The sequence below is a fragment of the Phyllobates terribilis genome, unplaced genomic scaffold (genome assembly GCF_046119375.1).
Source record: "Phyllobates terribilis strain yellow unplaced genomic scaffold, ASM4611937v1 Scaffold_2__4_contigs__length_985480577, whole genome shotgun sequence".
Classification (NCBI taxonomy): Eukaryota; Metazoa; Chordata; class Amphibia; order Anura; family Dendrobatidae; genus Phyllobates; species Phyllobates terribilis.
The window spans coordinates 688,644,927-688,662,174 of record NW_027362762.1 but is presented as its reverse complement, the minus strand read 5'-3'; the positions used below and the strand labels follow the sequence as shown (position 1 = coordinate 688,662,174).

General features: G+C 46.0%; 1 protein-coding gene across 3 annotated transcripts in view; it reads left to right on the top strand.

The window, feature by feature from the left end:
- Positions 1 to 17,248, top strand: part of CDK18 (cyclin dependent kinase 18) — a 221,070-nt gene that overhangs the window by 58,328 nt on the left and 145,494 nt on the right. The window contains exons 1-2 of one of the 3 annotated variants that reach the window (XM_073666972.1): positions 1,857 to 1,959; positions 4,077 to 4,297. The exons of 1 other annotated variant lie outside the window; for it this stretch is intronic. Coding sequence is in view for 1 of the 2 variants with exons in the window: in XM_073666970.1 (XP_073523071.1) it covers positions 1,857 to 1,959 (103 nt within the window). In the remaining variant the exon portion in view is untranslated. Of the gene's footprint in view, positions 1 to 1,856; positions 1,960 to 4,076; positions 4,298 to 17,248 lie in introns of those variants that run through there. One more of the 3 variants, XM_073666970.1, reaches the window with a different exon arrangement.

Below are 17,248 nucleotides of genomic sequence, written 5' to 3'. Positions count from 1 at the left end.
TCCGGACGTGAGGCGGGGCTTCAGTTCTCGCGCGCTTTCGGAGTCCACGCCCCTCTTCTTCCCGCGCGGCGTCTCCAAGATGGCGCCGGATGGCGGGAAAACTCCTCGGATGGCGGGAAGAAGGCCGAAGATGGCGCCGGATGGCGGGAAAACTCCACGGATGGCGGGAATCTTCACCACTGGTAAGTTTGAACAGTCTTTTTCAGGCACGCAGTACCCGGTGGTTGCGGGCACGAAATCCTGCCGACTACGCCAAAGTTGACGCGCCCCTGGGCCTGTGTCGCGCTGCGCTGCGCATGCGGGAGCTTACCCGGAGCCGGATCTGTGGAGGGTTGTAGTCTCGTGGCGGTGACCCGGTCCGTGCCCAGGGAGTCAAACTAGACGGCAGTCCATTAGTAGTAAATGGTTGATGACTACGCCACCCGTTGAGTGCAGCCAGGGCTGCTGCTGCTATAGGGCAGACCGCTGAGGCCGATGGTGGGATTGTGCAGCGTGATAGTATAACCCCCAACGGGAGGGGTATGGCCTCAGGGCAGCCGACGTGGATGATGGGGGTAGCAGGAACCACTCAGAGACGGTACGGTGTAGTTCAGGGTCTTTACTGGTAACAACAAAAGACCCTCCCGGAGTACTTGCTAGCGGATGGGGCCTGGTCAGTCCTTGAGCAGATGGGATCTCCCCTGGCCAGGCGTAGTTGTAGGCCTCCCAAACTGACTGTACTCTTCTGGCTACCTTGCTAGGAGCTGATGTAAGTAGCCCACGTCCCTGAGTGTACCGTGTGGTGCTCACCCGTATGGCCGGTGACTCGGGGCCTTCTAATGGCTTCCGCTCCACGATGGCGGTGCTGGTCCCACGCGTGTGACCGTGCCTTCGGGCTTCTGGGCCAGAGGACCTGAAATCCCCTGCCTGACGGATTCTGCTGCTGGGCAGGAATTAGTCCCCACAGCCTCGGACCCCGGGTCCGGTAAAAAGTCTTCTTAGTCAGGGCGAACTCTGCAGCTGCCAGCCCCTGACTCCTTGTAACTGCTGTTTCTTCCTATGCTGTCTCTACTTCTTCTCTTCTTCTACTCACTCACCCTGCCTCAGCCCCAGGTTTATATAGGGGAAGTTCTTCCCCTCCCAAGACTGGGCAGGAGGTGTGGCATGCACAGGATCCCTGACTAAAGGACCTCCCACCTGCTCTCAGACATAACATTCCGTTACTGTGGCAACCAGACCCCTGGGGTGTCACATATCCATGGTGCTTTACATGTGAAAAAGGGGGATACATAATAAAAACCAAGTACAATAATCTTGAACAATACAAGACACCGACTGGTACAGGAGAAGAGAGGACCCTGCCCATATGTATTTTTTTAAATGTCTGAACTGTATCGCATTTTGCAGACTATAAGATGCACCGCAAATTTTGGTAGAGGAAAATATGAATATTTTTTAAAAATAAAATGGTTCGTCTTATAGTCCGATTTTACGGTAGCTTACTGAGGGGGGAGGTGACTGCGGGGAAGTGGGGTCACAGGAGGCAGGGTTACTGCTGCAGCAAGCTGGCTGAGGCGCGAGGAGTGGGGCGATGCTGCGGGCCCCGGACTGGGAGGAAGGGGTGTTCGGCAGTGCGAGGCTGCGGCAAGTCTCGGGCTTTCACAAAATTTTGGCTGAGTCCCTGCACTTCCCTTTGTTTTCACTGTAGATGACTTTGGAAAAATGGATGCCAGAGGCAGCGCCTGCACAGATTGAGATCTTGGGAGCTTTGTCTTTGACACACTTTATTGATACAGTCATGTATGGATTAAATATGTTTTAGTCCGTTCCCGCATCAGAAGCGCACTAAACACACCTATGCGTTGTTTTTTCTGCAGATTTTCCACATCTAATGCATTTCTACTGCAAATCCCTTACATAAAACTCAGCATAACCACAAGAGAAATTGACATGTTGCAGATTCTACAAAACGTGCCTCAGGTCAGTTTACACTACGTAAAAAAAGCACAGTGGGCGTGAAATTTCTGTAAGTCCCAACCACTTTGCAGGAACTGGGCTACATTACTATGATGAGCTTTTGATGTTGCACCATTTCAGTGCCCATTAGGTAAAATTGATTGCTTGCATTATTTTGAAAATACGCAGCGCAAAATACTTACCAAAATCGCATCGTGAGAACGTTTCCTCAGACTCTGAAAAAACACAGCTTTAAAGCCTCTACAAAAAGTCATTGTGGGAAGATAGCCTAACTGGGTGCCACAGCTCTGTTGTCGGGTATCCTGGGACTAGGGGCTCCTTCCCTGTCCCTAATGCTAGGGGTGCCCAGCTGGCCCTGTTCCCTGGATTACTTTTGAAGGTGAAGACGCTGGGACCACGTACCTTGTCTGAGCTCCTCAATCCGTCCTCAGTCTGTTCCCTCCCCCCCACCCAGGGAAGAGGGGAGTAGTAGTGTATCGCAATACATCCACCAGACTAACATGGTAATACAAACAGGAATAAAGGAAATTACCAATCATACAAATTAATGCACAAAAACAACAGAGGATAACACTGGGGAGTGGAGTACGGAAAAAAACTAAAGTAGGAGAAGGAGAGGATTAACACACACCCAAAACCACCCATCAAACGCCTTCTCAAACAACAAAACACCAAACTCTTAACCATGCAGCATAAAGCTAGCTCTGGCAATGACTGCTAGCTCAGAATATATAGGAGAGGGGAGTGGCTAACAGTGAACAGCTGTGAGTGTTAAGGCAGGTAAGCTTCCAGGAGCTCTCAACTGAGCATATTAATCCCTACACTGCTAAAAGAAACCTGCACCGTTTAATATGAAGGTAAAAGGCTTCTAATGAATGCAGTTGTAGGAGGAATCAGATGCTGCGGTCTTCTGTACATGAGTTTTTTCTGCCAGGTAGAAGCGTTTGTGAAGAGTTTTTCACATGCGATTTTGCATGCGGGTTGTCAAGCGCTTTCCAAGCGATTATAGCATCACTTGAAAAAGTGCTTGACAACTTGGTCACACTATATAAATCCATGCAACCGGCATGGATTTATATAATGTGACCAAGTTACGATGCCGCAGATGCAGCATCAGTAGTTAAAAAAAAGAATAAAAATGGTGAAAATAAAAAATAAACATTATACTCACCTTCCGATGGCCCCCGGTCACTTGCACGGTGCGTCCGGTGTCTTCGGCGGCTCGCGGTGGTGTAAAAGGACCTTCCATTACGTCATTTAGTCATGTGACAGGTCACGCGACCGCCGACGTCAGCGGTCGCGTGACCTGTCACATGACTAAATGACGTCATGTAAGGTCCTTTTACCACCGCGAGCAACCGAAGACACCGGAGAAGGAGACCGGGGGCCATCAGAAGGTGAGTATATGTTTATTTTTTACTTTAATTCTTTTTTAACTACAGGTACTATGGTACCCGGGTCTGGAGGAGGGTCTCCACCTCTCCAGACCCTGGTACCATCCACACATCGAACCGCATAATATCCGCATGTGCACGTGTAGTCATGCGGATATTATGTGGTCCAATGCAAGTCAATGGCGGCTCAAACGCCGCGATTCCGCAAAATGAATGGTAGTGCTGCGGATTTTTCCGCAATTATAATCCGCAGCATGTGTACAGCACATGCGTATTATCATTGGGGAACATTGCAGACCTTCTACCAAGCGTTTTTTAAGCGTTTCTGCGGCGGAATTGCCGTTGCGGAAACGCTTAAAAAAAATGCATCATGGGCACGCAGCCTTACTATTATCCTTATGTTCACTTTTGAATTTATGGGTATTTCTTTGGTTGGTGAAGAAGGACAGACTATTGTTTGTGTAAACCTGCATGTTGACACTTGAGTTGATATTTACTGCAACTTATGGTCTGTTATCTCTGGTGACAGGGACTGAGGGTCATGAAAAAATGATGTTTACTAAAATGCTGATTACATATTGTCCCAGGCCAGCTAGCTTATTGACTAGCTAAACAGGGGGACAAACTGCAGATCGATTAGATGTTCTAACAATATAAGTTAAACTCATCTCACCTCCCTCCTAACCTGTGGATAATGTCTAAAAGGACAATTGTGAATTATTAAAGGGGGATATGGCTCTGTATCAGAGAGCGACTTTACAAAAACACAGCCAAGAGAGACTCTTCAGGACAGCAACCAGAACACATGGCTCCATCAAGAGGAATACAGCTCTGCTCCATTGAATATCACTGAACTCTTAGAGATGTTATGAAGAAATCCAGGTTGGGATACTCAAGTCACCTGGCCACATATCTCACTGCTCTATTCCCGACGGACCAGCGGAAGGGTGAGACTCTGTAACTTGCACCATCTTGTGTATTTGCTGGGACTGTTCTATATGTTTATTGTCTGTTGGGTGGTTCAATAAAGTATTGCCACACTGTTTACCATCAGCCTGTGTTGTCTGAGCAGTATTATGCCCACGGGAGTCCCCGTGTCTCCACACAAACAAATCTGCAGGTGTAGCTCTCACATATCTCAGGCAGCCATTGTGGGGGAAAGGGCAATATGGCAGAGCTGACAGCACCGTGAGAAGAGGGCTGCTGCTGCAAATATGTTTGTAATGAGACTAAGTGCAACTCTTCAGATCTATGTTATTATCAGGAACAACTCTGCAGCAGAGCTGACAGCACTATGAGCGGGCGACTGCAGATGTGTTTGTAATAAGACAAAGTTCATCTCTGCTGTACTGTGTTAGCTATAATCATACACAGCTCAGCATTGAGATCAGGAGAGCAGACAATCATTTTATGTCTCACACTGATAATGCCCCCTTTCTTTTAAAATAAGCCCTAAAGGCAGATTCTCTTGCTGACCTGTGTCTGACCCATAGATCTTAACAGCTCATTTGTATATAATAAAACGTGAACTTCTCTGGAATCTGACATTGGATTGTAGATATCAAGGTATTATTTTATTCTACTTTCTATGACCTGTATCCCCATATAGAAGGCTTAGGAGGGTTGATCCCTCTGACAGATTCCATTTAATCCTAGGTTTCGCCCTAAATTACAGCTGCTTGCTGAAGGGGCCCTACTAGACGATACATTGTGATCAGCTTATTGTCAGGAGAATTTCAAATAAAAAGGGAATGTCCAAGGTAGAGAACCCTTTTAGGAAGAAGTTGTCTAAATGGGAAATGGCTACTTTAACATTTTTCCTAAATTGCATGTTTAGACCATGTTAAAACATACATTATAAAATTATGAGAAAGTTGTATTCTATAATGAATTTATTGCACAGGCTAACATAATCAGCTACATTTTTCAATGTGTTCATAGACTTTACAAGCAAAATTCTTTATGTACATAGCCCCATTGTATTTACCATTGAACAAAAAATGCTGTAATGGAATCTGTGGGCAGGTTGAAGGGAAGCTATCATCAAAAAATAACCTTTGTTTAAATTGGGTGTTTGTGTTAAATATATTCTTTTACATTTTAGCATTATTTTTATTTACATATCACAATCTATATTAAAAAAATGTAAACCTTGTAACTTTCACACTGGCAACTGGGGCTTTCTTCCTGTTGTTTAAGGAAACAACACATGTGCATAGCCACAGTGAACAGACCCAGACTCTACCTTTTGAATGGAAATATCTAATGAACCTGTGCAAAGGTGATTGTGAAGAAAGGAGGAGCAGAGTCAGTTGTGACATCTATTGTGATTGATGGATCCTGTGTTATCAGCTGTGTATAGAGGCGTTATCTGTCATTGTAATCCTGTGTCTGCTGATAAAGAGCCTGCTGAAAGCTCTTCCTGAAAGGACATGAAATATAAAAAAGTCCAAGCGTCCACTGTGAATGTTGTAAGATGATTAATTTTTAATAAGGATTGTGATATGAAAAAAAAAAGCCAAATAGATGTAACATAAAATCGTCATTTAAACAATAGGTCATTTTCTGATGATAACTCCCTTTAAGTGAGGAACGTATTGAGCAGAACTGATAAAATCATCTGCAGATTAGCTTCTAGAATCTAGATACTTGATCTCTGCCCGTATCTACAAACACAGTGCAATAATCCATTAGACTTGCGCAGTTCTTGCTTTGGGAAACGCACTAATAATTGCATATATAAAGCAGATAATAAAGAGCAGGTACTTCTAGTGTTGCACATCTACAGACACCAGTGTACTGTGGTTCTCCCCACAGGCGTGTAGGAGGGCAGAGGAGGGGAGAATGGGTTTATTAATAGAAGTGAAGGCAGGGAGAGAAATATCACAGAGGAAGTTTCACTTCCCAGCTCCAAGTGCGATCACAAAGCAGTATAATAAATGGAAGATAGTCACTGACATCTTAACTCTTCTCGACCACACAGGTCATAGCACCTGCAGAGTTACTGTACAAATGACATCTGCATTCAAATTTCTGTAGTAAATCTAATAACTGAACGGGTTTCTAAGCTTGCTGCATGCTACTTTCTGTAGGCTTGCTTGGCGGCATACACTGAATGCGCAGTGATCTATGAGATTGCCATCCACCCTCCTACTGGATTATGCTTCGGGCTTAACAGGGTCACGCAGGGTTAGGCTGTTTGTAATTTTTCACTTGATGTCTTAAAAGTAAAGTATGCTACAGAACTTACAAAGTGATTAGGCAATGTTTCTGGCTAAAAGAAGATCTGCAAAAAAGACAAAAACTGCACAATAAGAAATGGTTGAAAGCAATACAAGATTACTTAACGTACAGTGTCTTTTACATCACGGTCCTTATATGAAGTTAACATTCATTTTTTTCTATACAATTCAAATAGAAAAATGTAAAGAAGCGTACTTGGCTCTTAATACAATTTTGCAATTTTTTATTTAGAAGCCAATTATACTCAAGAGTTCCATTTACAGCTTATGGGGTTGTCCCAACTCGGTAAGTTATGTACAGAATAAAGTATACATTGCTGGGGTCAGACTCCTGGGACCTCCATTGATCTTGAGTAGGGATGAGCGGACCCGTGGAAGTTTGGGTCCTGATACCTGACCCGAACTTTTTTCCAAAGTTCAGTTCGGGTACCAGATCCAGAACCCGAACCACATTGAAAAGAATAAGGACCCGAACTTTTGAGCTGGGAAAAATCTCTCTCTGCAACAGACTTTCCCCAGAACTCCGAACATTGTAAACAAACTTCCTGGAGACGTTCATGTTCGGCGTTTAATACCGGATACTAACTGTCCGGTACAAGCCCTGAACTTTTACGTTTGGGTTCCCTCATCTCTAATGCTGAGCTCTGACATGCCCCATTAGTATGAAGCTGCGCATCCACACTACTGCTCCATTCTAACATGACATGCCGCCACCTCTCTTCATTGCCTATGGGAGTTCCAGAGACAGCTGAGCACAGTGCACCCACAGCCACCACTCATTCTATTGGTGCATTTTAGAGCCCATTCTAAAAATCAGCTGTGTTTCCAGCCATCTTTGACTGACCATCAGCAAGTTATCACCTATCCTGACCTGAGACCTTTTCTTTGAGTACATGTTGATCCAAGGATGCATGGAAGTACCCAGCAGCATTGGGCTGATACATTTTAAATAGTAACTACATTTCCATTTTTTTTCCTTTTAGAATTTTGTCCAGCATTGGAAAGTTATGAAACTTTGCAAATCACTTTTTATTAGAGGATTTGTCTACATTCCTGTGAAGAAGAACATGTAAGTGGCTTCCAAACCCCTACTTTTTCCCAATTTATTTGCTTGCCTTTAGCTGCATTGATATCATTAATATATTAATTTGGAGTACAGATGATGGCAGTGAAAGGGTCAGCTCCTGTCTCTTGCTTTGAATGTTCTATCAGAACAATCTCATGCAGCCGGCTTGACAGACCCTCACTACCCACTGAATAGTATAATGTAATTGAAGCATTGGAAGACCTCCACAAGCACCCTGTTCTCATGTCCCCCTCCACCTAGTGATACATGCAGAATGCTTGTGGATGCAAATCCAGTGCTTCCCTTCCAGTATTCAGGGGCAGTAAGGGACTGTTTATTGACACACGTTATAGTCTTCATTTATCTCACTGGAGTGTAAGGAGATAGTGCTGTAGGTTACACCAGCCGCACAGCAATGTGACAGGAGCGACAGCGGTGCTGGCTGGTATCACTGAGGGCCCCGTCACACTAAGCGATGCAGCAGCGATCCCGACAACGATACGACCTGTCAGGGATCGTTGCTGCATCGCTATGTGGTCACTGGTGAGCTGTCAAACAGGCAGGCTCACCAACGATCAGGGGAGCAGCGATATCGTGGAAAGAATCGTTCCACGATGTCCTGCTCCCGTTACCAGCCTGCTGCAAGCAGGAGCAGGCTGGTAACTATGGTAAACATCGGGTTGCTAAGTGCGCGTGTGCCCCTAGTAACCCGCTGTTTACCATGGATACCACTCTGCTACGGTGCGCGGGAGCCTCTGCGCACTGTAGCAGAGTGGTATCCATGGTAAACAGCGGGTTACTAAGTGCGCGCGTGCCCCTAGTAACCCGATGTTTACCATAGTTACCAGCCAGATCGTTGGTCCCGCTGGTCACACACAGCGATGTGTGCTGGCCAGCGGGAGGCCAACGACCAAAAAATGGTCCAGGACACTTTGCAACGATCAGCGACCTCACAGCAGGGGCCTGATCGTTGCAAAGTGTCACACACAGCGACATCGCTGGTGAGGTCGCTGGTGAGTCACCAAAACCGTGACTCAGCAGCGATATCGCTAGCGATATCGCTATGTGAGACGGGGGCTTGACTCTGGGAACAAACAAGTGTGCTGCAAGAGATGGTTCTGATAAGCAGAACACTTATCACTGCCAACATCAGTACTCTAAATGACTACGATCAGATATCAATGCATCTAAAGGTTGACAGATTGGAGAAAAGCAGGAGTTTGGAAGCCACTTACAAACAATTTTTTTACAGGGATGAAGATAAAACCCATTATAAAGTGATTTACAAAGTTTCTTAACTTTCCATGCTAGACAAACCTATTAAAAAAGTTACTCTTTAAAGGGGTTGTCCAGTACTCTTACTGCGACTCCAGGCACTCCCACTGCTCAGCTGGTCCCGGTGCCGGATGGATGTGATCAGTTGTTGAGCGGAACAGCACAGCTCCGTCAACTGTATAGAGGCCTCAGCGGGGTAATGCAGATGCACCCCTATCCATTTGAAAAGGGGTGAATGTACTGTACATGGCCACATAACATCTTGCCACTGTCGCCATTTGGAACAGCTGATCGGGGGTAAGCGTACCAGGTGTCACGCTCTCACTTTTCTGATATTGATGGCCTCCTAAGGATAGGCCATTAATATAAAAGTACTGGACGACCCCTTTAAGTGAAATCCACCAGCTAGTACAGAACAGCAAAATATAATTTTAAATTCCTAACAACAAACAAGACAGTCATCATTCTATTTGTACTCAATTTATTTCTGCTGGATTCAGAGCTTCAGTTTCCAAATATTCCAAGTTTATTTCCATTTTGGGAGTTATTTGCTTTCCGGTAGGTAGGCTTTACATGAGGAATTATACAGCAATCTGTGTTGGAATAAATATACTGTCCTGTAGCATTATAGTAGCTCAGGAGCCAAGAAATTAGTGGTTGGTCTGTCAATCAGCTTGTCCATTGTTTCCAGTAATGGACCTCTGGGCTGTAAAGCATAATGTAGCTCATTGCAACACAAGTAATGCAAACTGTAGTGTTATATTTCACAGTGGATTTGTAAAGTGAACCTGTGTCATGCATCACTGCTGCATATGTAAGCAGCATGTTATATTGCGGACAGAGCTAAGCAGGATGATATAAAGTTTTGTTGGGAAAGATTCAGTATTGTAACATCCCTGGCGGCGTGCTTGCATGATGCACCACCTCCCACCATGCAAGACCGCAATCTTACCTGTCAGTCTATGCTGCACTCTTTGCTCCATTACCTGCTGTGTCCATGTCTCTTGTCTGATTGCTTAGGGCGTCTTCTCGGCTTTCTGCTTGTTTCTTATAGCTACTGTGTGTTATGATCTGCTACAAGCACTAAGGAAAGACAGGAGATCTGTCCCTACAATAGAACTAAGCTGGATCCCTACGATGTAACGGGGAACCTGATCCTGCGATCAGACCCGCTAAAGTCCTCGTCTAGTCTGAACGAAGACCTATAGATGTGAGGAAGGGATCCCTACAAGAACTAGGGACTGGGAGAAAGATGGACACCTCCTAGCAGAAATTGTAGCAGAAATAAGACAAACAAACAACATAGAACATAGAGGTCCGAAGACCTAGCAAAACTGACTGAGAAAGGTAACAGAGCACCAAGCTAGCTCAAGAGTAGAAATTACAATGAAGTCCAGCAAGGCCAGGAGGGCGGAGCAGGATTAAATAGGCTAAAAAGGTCATGTGACCAGCAAACTAGAAAAAACCTAACAGGAGAGTTCTAACAGTACCCCCTCTTCTAAGAGGATTCTCCGGATCCCCTAGGCCCGGGCTTATCAGGAAACCTCCTGTGAAACGCTCTGACAAGTCTGGAAGCAGAAACATCATCCACCCTCACCCATGAGTTATCCTCGGGTCCGAAACCCTTCCAAGCGACGAGATACTGCAAACTCCCTCTATACCGTCTAGAATTTAGGATGCGGGAAATTTCATATTCCCCGTCTTCCACCACCGGAGGAACAGTGGCAGAGGCGTCACCATCCGACACATCAGCTCTTTTCAACAGAGAAACATGAAACACCGGATTAATCTTCCAGGAGATAGGAACCTCCAACCTAACAGCAGATTGGTTAACTATCTGAAGCACCTTAAAGGGCCCTACAAACTTGGGACCCAATTTTTTAGAAGGAATCCTCAATCGCAGATTCTTAGAGGACAACCAAACCATGTCACCAATAGCAAACAAAACCTCTTGCCGCTTCCTATCAAAGTACCTCTTAGATTTTTTGTTAGCCTCCTGAAGATTACCATGCACATCCGTCCAAACTCTCTCCAAATCACCGGAAAAACTCTCCTCCTCAGGCACAGCCGATACCAATTTGGAGAATGACCCAAAAGACGGATGTCTCCCAGAACAACAAAAAAAAGGCGAACACCCAGCAGAAGAGGATGTATGGTTGTTAAGAGCAAATTCAGCAAGTGGCAGAAACTCAGACCACCCCTCTTGATTGTCTGCCACAAAACAACGCAAGAACTGCTCAACATCTTGGTTCTTTCTTTCTGTCTGGCCATTAGACTCAGGATGATATCCGGATGAAAACGACAAATGAACTCCCAACCTGTCACAAAAGGCACGCCAAAAACGAGCCACGAACTGAGGTCCCCTATCTGAAACAATGTCAGTAGGAACGCCATGTAGTCTGACAATTTCCTTGACAAAGGCCTTAGTGAGCGTCTTAGCGCAGGGCAGTTTGATGAAGGGAACCAAGTGACACATCTTGCTAAAACGGTCCACGACCACCCAGATGACCGTGAAACCCTCAGAGGGGGGAAGGTCAGTAATAAAGTCCATAGCCAGATGTGTCCAAGGTGCACTAGGAACCTCCAGAGGGCAAAGCAACCCCGCAGCAGGAGCATGCGAAGACTTAGCTCTAGCACACACAGTACATTGACGCACCCACTTAATGACTTCCTTCTGCCATCCAGGCCACCAAAAACTGCGACCCACAAGTCTCTTGGTCTCAGAAATTCCTGGATGACCTGCCAACCGAGACTCATGACACTCAACAAACAAATATCTCCTAAAGGTCCTAGGCACAAACAACCTCCCATGGGGAGTGTTAGATGGGGCATTCTCCTGCGCTTTAAGAATCTCATCCTCCAAAACGGAGTCCAAAGCTGCAATCACAACACCTTCTTGTAAAATGCTCTCCTCCTCCTCAGCACCGACCATGGGAGAAAAGCTGCGAGACAAAGCATCAGCTTTAACATTCTTGGTACCCGTGATGTAAGTAACGGAAAAATTAAACCGCGAGAAAAAAAGTGCCCACCTAGCCTGACGGGCATTCTAGCGCTTGGCAGCATCAAGATAGATCAGATTTTTATGATCAGTGAAAACCTGAATGGGAAATTCAGCACCTTCCAAGAGATGACGCCAGTGTTCAAATGCGAGTTTAATAGCCAGCAATTCCCGATTACCAATATCGTAATTAAGTTCAGTCTCAGAAATTTTTTTTGAAAAAAAGGCACATGGATGTACTTCATCCTTGTTTTCCTGAGACAACATCGCACCGACCCCCACAGAAGAAGCATCAACCTCAACCAAAAACGGCTTAGTCACATCAGGCTGCATAAGGATGGGAGCAGAGGTGAACCTCTCCTTTAGAAACACAAAAGCTTCAATGGCCTCAGAAGTCCACTGAACCGCATTAGCACCTTTCCTGGTGAGATCGGTCAGTGGTTTGACAATAATAGAAATTTTTTTTATGAATTTTCTGTAATAATTGGCGAAACCCAAAAACCTCTGTATCGATTTCAAACCAATAGGCCTAGACCATTCCTGCACAGCTTGAACTTTCACCGGGTCCATCTTAAAGCCCTCGCTGGAGATAATGTAGCCCAAAAAACTAATTCTCTGAACAGCGAACTCACATTTTTCCAGCTTAGCAAAGAGCGAATTGTCAATCAATAACTGCAATACCTCACGTACGCTCTGCCAATGAGACTCCAGATCTGGCGAATAAATCAAAATGTCATCCAAATACACAACCACATTTTTGCCGATCAAAGGTCTAAGGATGTCATTAATAAGATTCTGAAAAAATGCTGGAGCATTGGTAAGACCAAAAGGCATAACCAGATTCTCAAAATGACCCACAGGAGTGTTAAAAGCAGTCTTCCATTCATCACCCTCCTTCATACGCAACAAATTGTATGCCCCCCGGAGATCAATTTTAGACAACCACTTGGCCCCCGCTAACTGGTTAAAAAATCAGGAATCAATGGCAGTGGGTAAGGATTGCTTACAGTAATTTTATTAATCTCATGAAAGTCCAGACAAGGACGTAAACCGCCGTCCTTTTTTTTAACAAAAAAAAATCCAACAGCCACAGGAGACTTGGAAGGCCTAATGTGACCGGCGGCCAAGCTTGTCTGTATGTATTCCTCCAAAGCCTTTCTCTCAGGAATAGTAAGATTAAATAAACGACTTTTAGGAAGAGTCGCTCCAGGGACAAATTCAATGGTACAATCATAGTCTCTATGGGGAGGCAAAATTTGCGATTCCTTCTCAGAAAAAACTTTCCAAAAATCCTGAATAGGTATAGGTAATTCCCCTTTATCCACAGCAGCAATGTGACCGTTACAACACTTGTCATAACACTTAGGGCTCCAGGACTTAATTTCATTGGTAGACCAATCCAGTACAGGATTGTGCAATTTTAACCAGGGTAACCCCAACACTACTGGAGAAGGCAAATTATTTAATACTACCAAATCCAAATTCTCTTGGTGAATACCATTAATAGTGAGGGGAAATTCACAGACCTTGTGAGTAACACTCTTTAAGGGAGAGCCATCGACAGAAACCACGGCAATAGGGGATGACAAAAGTTTGGGTTTTAATTTAAGTTTTTCCAAGAAACCCCCATCAATCACATTCAGAGTAGAACCACAATCCACAAATACCCGAAATTCAATTAATTCTTCCTGAGCAGTGGTAGTAGCAGAAAGAAGTACACCCTTAGTATTTAAACAGGCTATACGGGCGTAACTGACCTTTTTTTTTTTCTTTGTTCATACGAAGCACACAGTTCTTAATGAAATGGTCAGATCCACCGCAATAAAAGCACAAACCTTCAGAAAATCTGCGGTCTTTTTCCTGAGAGCGGGGTGACATCGCCCCAATCTCCATCGGCTCTCCAATGTCAGTACAGACCCTCTCAAGACTCGGAGCTGACATGGCAGAGGATTTACTCTCATTAACCCTTGCACGCAGTCTCCTGTCCACCCGTATACCTAATTGCATTGCCTCCTGCAAGTTTCCAGGTGAAGGATAAGCAATCAGCAGATCCTTAACCCTTTCACCTAGCCCCGCAAGAAACAAGCTTTTCAAAGCTGAATCGTTCCACCCCACCTGAGCAGACCACCGACGGAAGTGAGTACAATAATTTTCCACATTACCTGATCCCTGCCTCAAACGTCTTAATTCAGACTCAGCAGATGAGACATGATCAGGATCATCATACAACAACCCCAAAGCAGAAAAAAAACTATCCACTGATCTAAAGCACGGATCACTAGGTTGGAGAGAAAAGGCCCATCCCTGAGGTTCTTTGCGCAAAAGTGACATTATGAACCTTATGCACTGTGATTCATCACCAGAGGATCTGGGCCTCAAACGAAAATACAGCAAACAAGCATTTTTAAAGGAAAAAAAATCTTGTTGTTCACCAAAAAATAGATCAGGCAGACGTACCTTTGGCTCCACAAAATGCGCTCCAGAACAGCTACTCACGTGTTGTTGGAGCTCGGCCACCTCCAGATAGAGTCCCTGCAAGCGTTGAGCCAAATCCTGAACCGAGACCATGATGGAAACTGGAGGTCTTTCCTTAGAGAAATGTTTTTTTTGGCTGGACTTACTGTTATGATCTGCTACAAGCACTAAGGAAAGACAGGAGATCTGTCCCTACAATAGAACTAAGCTGGATCCCTACGATGTAACGGGGGACCTGATCCTGCGATCAGACCCGCTAAAGTCCTCGGCTAGTCTGAACGAAGACTTATAGATGTGAGGAAGGGATCCCTACAAGAACTAAGGACTGGGAGAAAGATGGACACCTCCTAGCAGAAATTGTAGCAGAAATAAGACTAGCAAACAACATAGAACATAGAGGTCCGAAGACCTAGCAAAACTGACTGAGAAAGGTAACAGAGCACCAAGCTAGCTCAAGAGTAGAAATTACAATGAAGTCCAGCAAGGCCAGGAGGGCGGAGCAGGATTAAATAGGCAAAAAAGGTCATGTGACCAGCAAACTAGAAAAAACATAACAGGAGAGTTCTAACACTGTGTGCACAGTACTAATGCGTCCCCAGCCTATTGCTGTGAGTCACTGGATACTTAAACCCCCTCCACCCAGTAGTAGGTGCCTGAGCAACACTTTCAGTTTGTCTTTTGCAACTGAGGTGCCAGGTCCTGTCCTGACTCTAGTCTGTCCGCCACCCTGGGGGCTGAGTACCCAGGGCCTTTTCCTGTATCTCTGACTTCTATTCTGTTTCCGCCACCCTGGGGGCTGAGTTCCCAGGCTCGTTCCTGTATCTCGTTCCAGGTTCAGTTCCTGTCTGAACAGTGTCCTAGCCCGTTACTTGTTTCTCTCTATGTCCGTAGCTTCCCTTTGCCTGCAGTGTCTGAACCTGCACCTAACTCCAACTCATTGTCTCTGTACTTCTGTTTGTGAGTTTTATGTCCACTCGCTACTTCATTGTAAGTACCTTGTGTGTATCTGGTTCTGCTTGTCCCCTTTCCCTGCCTCCGTATCTACCTCCTGTGTTCTAACCATCTTCCTGTATTTTCCAGTCTGTTCCATGTGAACAGAGCCCTGTCCTGTCTGCCTTCACCTTCTGCTCTGTTCTGCTCTGCTTGTTCACCGCTCCGGCGGTTCTGCTCTGCTCCGCTTGTTTACCGCACCTGCAGTTCTGTTCTGCTCTGCTTGTTCACCGCTCCGGCGGTTACGCTCTGTTCCGCTTGTTTACCGCACCTGCGCTTAGGTTCTGCTCTGCTTGTTCACTGCTCCTGCGGTTACGCTCTGCTTCGCTTGTTTACCGCACCTGCGGTTCTGCTCCGCTCAGCTTGTTCACCGCGCCTGCGGTTTTGCTCCGCTCTGCTTGTTCACCGCGCCTGCAGTTTTGCTCCGCTCTTCTTGTTCACCGCACCTGCGGTTTTGCTCCGCTCCGCTTGTTCACCGCACCTGCGGTTTTGCTCTGCTCTGCTTGTTCACCGCACCTGCGGTTTTGCTCTGCTCTGCTTGTTCACCGCACCTGCGGTTTTGCTCCGCTCTGCTTGTTCACCACACCTGTGGTTTTGCTCCGCTCTGCTTGTTCACCGCACCTGCGGTTTTGCTCCACTCTGCTTGTTCTCCGCACCTGCGGTTTTGCTCCGCTCTGCTTGCTCACCGCACCTGCGGTTTTGCTCCGCTCTGCTTGTTCACCGCTCCTGCGGATTTGCTCCGCTCTGCTTGTTCACCGCACCTGCGGTTTTGCTCCACTCTGCTTGTTCACCACTCCTGCGGTTTTGCTCTGCTAGTCCACCGCACCTGTGGCTCTGTTCCTGTATCCCAGTCTGTACTGGTCCCTATCCAGCCTGCGTTCTTACCTGCCAGTATCTGCCTGTCTGCATTCCAGCCGTGCCTGTCAGCACCCGCCTGTCTGCATACCAGCCGCGCCTGCCAGTACCCACCTGCCTACATACCAGCCGTGCCTGCCAGTACCCAACTGTCTGCATACCAGCTAACCTGCCTGTTCCTGAATTCCCCGGTGTGGGTCAACAGCTGTGACTGGGGTCTGACCTGGAATAGCACCTAGTCCCTCTGCTCGGTTCTACACGGAGTCGACTGAGCTGCCGTGCGACCTTGGGTTGATACTTAGTTACGCCCCTCCAGGCACTCCTCGGTTCATGGTACAGTGGGATCACTAATCATGCTCACGCCAGTCAGTCCGGGCGTGAGCGTAACAAGTATAATGTGGAACAGTTGCATACATAGGTATCTGCGGTCCATGTAGAGTAACAGTATTTGCCCCTTAGTTTTCACTTTCTTATGATAAAGAATTTCCTTTTTCTCTAAAAATCCACTGGTTTTGTAATCTATGGAATCCATTTCTTCAGCCCCATACATGCACTCGTAATAGAAAGAAGCTTATTTTGAGCTGGCAATGGGCCTCTGGGCTGCTGCACATGTGTCATGTCCGTCCAAGACTTGGAATTTACTGATTCATCTCCCTGCCCTGGGTGGATGACATTCCCATTCTGGGAAAGACAGCTTCTATGCGCACCCCAACGCTTTGACTGATAGACGGCTCTGCATTGATGCACTGCAAAACCGGCTGTCAGTCAACATTCCGGGGCGTTCCATTGCATTGATGGCTGTAGTCGCGTTGGCACACATGCATGACTGAAAACTGAGAGGAATAAAGTTCATAACGCTATTAACCTGTAGATTAACACTATATTCATTTTAAAGGGAAACTGTCATAAAATTCACGCTGGGCGAACCACGGGCAGCAAGAATGTGCTAGGGCAGCTAGGTATATTTTACCCTGAAACTCTGCAGCGTTTCAGAGAA